Source organism: Brassica oleracea, chromosome C7 (assembly GCF_000695525.1).
Source record: "Brassica oleracea var. oleracea cultivar TO1000 chromosome C7, BOL, whole genome shotgun sequence".
Taxonomy (NCBI): domain Eukaryota; kingdom Viridiplantae; phylum Streptophyta; class Magnoliopsida; order Brassicales; family Brassicaceae; genus Brassica; species Brassica oleracea.
In genome coordinates, this window is record NC_027754.1 from 23,275,840 (window position 1) to 23,280,568 (window position 4,729).

The following is a 4,729-nucleotide window of genomic DNA, read 5'->3' on the forward strand; positions in this document are numbered from 1 at the left end:
TTAGTAATAAGAGTACACGAAACTAAGTTTTGTTCTTTACAAATACAACTGTAAAGTTAGAAATTTAACTAACATGATAGAAAAAACCCGACAGTCCCTAGTAATAGTATACAATAACATACATATAACAAGGTCACCTGAACTCAAATGGTGGTGCTTCTCCTAGATGCGAGATCCTCACCAGAACCTGCTCAGCTTCCTCTATAAGCCATCCAATCAACAAGAACTGTGTAAGTGATGACACCTATCTCAATCCCATCTTTCTCAACCTGCAAGAGAAGTCTCAGTGGTTTATCCAATGAGAGTTCTCTTTCTTATATGCATGGATCATATTTTGCAATGCACTACTTATCATCAGGTTTGAAGCCACGCGTTCTCATTTGATATCAAAGTTGCTTTCCTCTTGATTAGATCATCTTCTTCTCGGAATCTGGAAAAGCTTCTGAGACTTTCCTACGCATTGCCCCAAACGAATCGGAAAAGGAACTCTTTCGTGGTTCCGTCTTCGTCTTCACAGAGTCGTGACTCAGGGTGTAGAGTGGAAAGATGAGATTTCCGCATTTTTGGAGTTGGATTGGTTCGTCGTAGCTTCTCAGGTGATGATCGGAGTGAGGAATTGATGGTGTAATGGTGGAGAAGTTTCTGCAGAAAGTTGAGAGAGGAGTAAAGAAACATTTCATCTTTCTCCGATTGGTGGTTTGAATGTACAAGGAAGAACCCTAAACCCTAGCTCAAGTATTAGGGCTGTCTTGCCGTTTACTCTTCACTAATTGGTATTTTTCATAAAGAATCCTCAAATTTATGAATAATACTCAAATCACCCTCTACATCTTAAATTTCTATTTCGGCCCTATGCTATGCTCATCTCTCCAATTCTGAATCACAATCACATTATTTAACATAATTTAAAACATATTATACGTCAAAAAAGATTTCTGAAAACAAAATTTATGCATTTCTGAATAAATTTTCGCTGTCGTTCCAAATTATAACTAAAGCTTGTATGCCATAGCTAAGACATCTAGGTTTCAGTTTTCAAATGGTCGGGGTGATAGTGTGTTACTATGATGTAGTGGGATAGTTAGGATTGTTACAACTTCTAGCAGATGGTTTCAAATTGATTCTTCCAAGTAGTAAGAGACCTTGTTTTCATATGCTATGTCGAGATTAATAGATTATACACAATGATACTATGATCAATTTGTAACCAATGCCCGGTTTAGAATGTTTAATAAAATCATTCAAAATGAATGGTTAACTAACACTACAAATTAATATAGGGGCAATCCTATCAAATGACTCTAAAATCGGGGTTTTTACCAAAAAAGCACACAACGAGGAAAATGATCAAAAATAATTTTATTAAAAGAGAAAAGATAATTTATCCTTATTTATAGATATTTAAATACACCTAATTAATTTAATAAATAATAAAAAATTATTATTATTTTGAAAAATACTTTTTTGAATTTGAATCCTCATCGATTTTTTCAAAATTTTATTCTGAAATCAGAAAATTCTTGATGAAACGATTTTTCAAAGTCTTATTGTAAAATTTAAATATTTATCTATTTATTTTTAAAAATCCTAAACCTACTTCCCAAAATCCACTCTCAAATCTAAACGATAAATCTCGACTAATTACTTCTACTGTATAACTATCTATTCAACTATTTAATAAAATATTTTGATCATTTTTTTACTCTTGTGTGCTATAATATTTGCCTAAAATTTGTAGGGTCATCCTATAGAATTCTCTTAATATATTAAAATTTCAAACGACGAATTATACAGAAAAAATGTTACAATTTCTTTTCTTAATTATCTACGAACAAAAGGATAAGAACATTTGTCAAAATGACAACACAAATCGATGGGGAAAACGAGTTGCTAGTGTCTGACTAAGAAACTAATAGACAACTAGATGACAACAAAGTGATAACACCCCAAACTGGCATTCCGATAACCAAACCAAGGTCATATAATATATAAATACGCACTCATTCAAATGTTATGCCTATAAAACTATTTCGTGCACACAAAAAAAAAAAAAACTATTGCATGGCTGTATGATAATATGATATATATGTTTGCTATCCCATAACAAACTGTTCATAGCATACCTTCGGCAATTGAGATCGCACGATAAATATTATTAGGTAAAGGTTAGATAAAAAAAATTCGAAGTATTATATAAAGAACATGGGTCGATATATATAAATGAGACATATATTTTGTAATAATTACTAAGATAAATTCATTTTCATAAACAAAAGAAATTTACAAAATGATAAGAATCAATGCAGGGATAGAGATATTGGAATTTTATCCCCAAAGGAGATGATAATATCCCTTATGGTATTATTCTTTTTCAGCAAATTTTAAGTGGCTCGTATTTAAATGGTTGTCGTCCAGAATTGGTTTTCTCCATCACACGAGATAAGATAAGTTATTAGATTCCAAGTGCCCCAAGAGTACTATCGATCCATCTCCTTCAAATAACTATTTTGTCTATAAACAATATTATATAAAAGATATCGTAAATCTCCATGAAGTTTGGTATATGAGATGACATATTGAATCCGTAATCACCTTCAGAATTTGTTCATCAAATCATTTTTCTTTTTCTTTTCACATCAAACAATGATTGTATTAGACATTTATCATGTGAATATGATATTATAATTTAATTTATCAGAGAAGATATTATAGTTCATCTTATCAGCACATATTTCTATTGCATTATAGCTAAGGTGAATCTGATTCATTGGAGTGTAACAGACGGGATGGGTTCTTGTTCAGTCTTCCGTTTCTCTGCATATACCACTCTCTTCTAACGTTTTATTTTTTATATTTCATCGTTTTCAAAAAAAAAAAAAATTTCTATACTGCACTCTATAATATACTAACATATAGCAGATTAATATATAATTTCTTTTAATTAGCGCCCGAGAGAGAAAAACATATCGATTTTTACATAGCATTTTTAGGATAACTCTACTCTCTCCCAATTCATAGAGTTCAACAGATAATCATGAACTGTTAAATCAAATAGTTTAATAGATAAATAAGGTTTAACAAACCAAAATAGATAAATGAAGTTTTATTTGATAGTTTATCTAGAATTCATATAAAGTTAGATTACTTTCTCTTATTTTGAATGATATAATCATATAAATACCATGATTAATACTTTTTCAAAACTGTAAAACTGTAGTATATGTGTATGTATAACTACCATTAAACATAGTAACATACCAACTTTCTTTACTATTGATTCAACGAAGTACCTTAGAAAAGAGCTGCTAATTTCAGATTTTACTAGATCACTAATATATGAACGGTTGACTCTCGATACTATTCTCCCAAAGAACTATATGGACCCAAACAACGTAGACCCATAAGAACATTATACTTTTTTATTTATTTGGATAGCTAACCTGAAAAAGAAAATTGGATAAATACTACAATTGCGGAATCTCTCAACTCTCTTTTCCTCCATATAAGGAGCCTATTTTGGCATTCGTTTGTATTCGTAGCTTTGCATCGATCCCTTTTCTTTCTCTGAAATTGTTTCGCTTAATATATATATATATATATATATATCTCACGGTTTTTCCTAAAGAAGCTTAAATAATACAAAGATGGCCTCAAGTTCTATGAGCTCCTCTTGGACGTCTAAGCAAAATAAGATGTTCGAAAGGGCTTTAGCCGTTTACGACAACGACACTCCAGACCGTTGGCAAAACCTGGCCAAAGCCGTCGGGAATAAATCGGCAGAGGAAGTCAAACGTCACTACGATATTCTCGTTGAAGATCTCGTGAACATCGAGCAAGACTTAGTCCCTTTGCCTAAATACAAGACCGTCGATGTTGGAAATAAATCAAGAGGCATCAACGATTACGATTTGAGGTAAAATCTTTGTCTCGTTTTTTTTTGAATTTGTAGTCGTTTTTTAGAATCTGTAGTCGTTTCTTTTTGTGTGTGAATTTTACTGTGGCTTAGACTAAATCTTATAGATTCTACTACATTCGTTTTGTGATTTCTAATGTATAAATAGAATAAATGTTTAGTGAAAATTGTTTCAAAGTTTGAGGGTTATTGGACTAACATGAATTAGTTTTTGTGGTGAAATAATAACATTAACATTAGCGATGAACGTTGGATTATATAATAACATTAACGTAATATTATTCTATATAATAAAATAATAGTTAGAATAATAAGAGACATGCAACCACACGCACCATCCCTTATAGTTTTGCATTCTCATTAAAGGTAAAGGAGTCACATGAAATCTAATCTTCCTTGTACATCATCACATGCACATTGTCTTCCATTGAATCTTATATACGTATGATAAGATAATGCATGTATAATATTTAAGTATGATCATATAGATAGCCGTCATTAGTATATAAATAGGTAAAAGTGATTGTAACTTTGTACTGGTCGGTGATCGACAAAGTTGTTACTTTCGAAAAAGCTTTTATGAAACAAATCCTTTTTAAATATACTCTATTGCAGGTTAATGAAGAATATGAGGATCCAGTGAAGTCTGTTACATTGAAGCAATAGTGCTATAAAAGATTCAGAGCGATATATTTCCTTATCACACACTGATGATCATTGATCAGAACTTATCTTTTCATTGTGCCACTTAATTACTTATTTAACCTTATTTTCACATCAAATGAGCCAAATCATGTTGCTATTGTGGTTTTGTTT

General features: G+C 31.2%; 1 protein-coding gene across 1 annotated transcript; it reads left to right on the plus strand.

Annotated features, from left to right (window-relative positions):
* The first annotated feature begins 3,520 nt into the window (after positions 1–3,520).
* On the plus strand, positions 3,521–4,644 carry LOC106304098 (protein RADIALIS-like 5). The gene is made up of 2 exons (XM_013740486.1): positions 3,521–3,913; positions 4,529–4,644. The coding sequence occupies exons 1-2, from the start codon at positions 3,645–3,647 to the stop codon at positions 4,554–4,556; spliced, it is 297 nt and encodes a 98-aa protein (XP_013595940.1). The 5' UTR covers positions 3,521–3,644; the 3' UTR covers positions 4,557–4,644.
* The last annotated feature ends 85 nt before the right edge of the window (positions 4,645–4,729 follow it).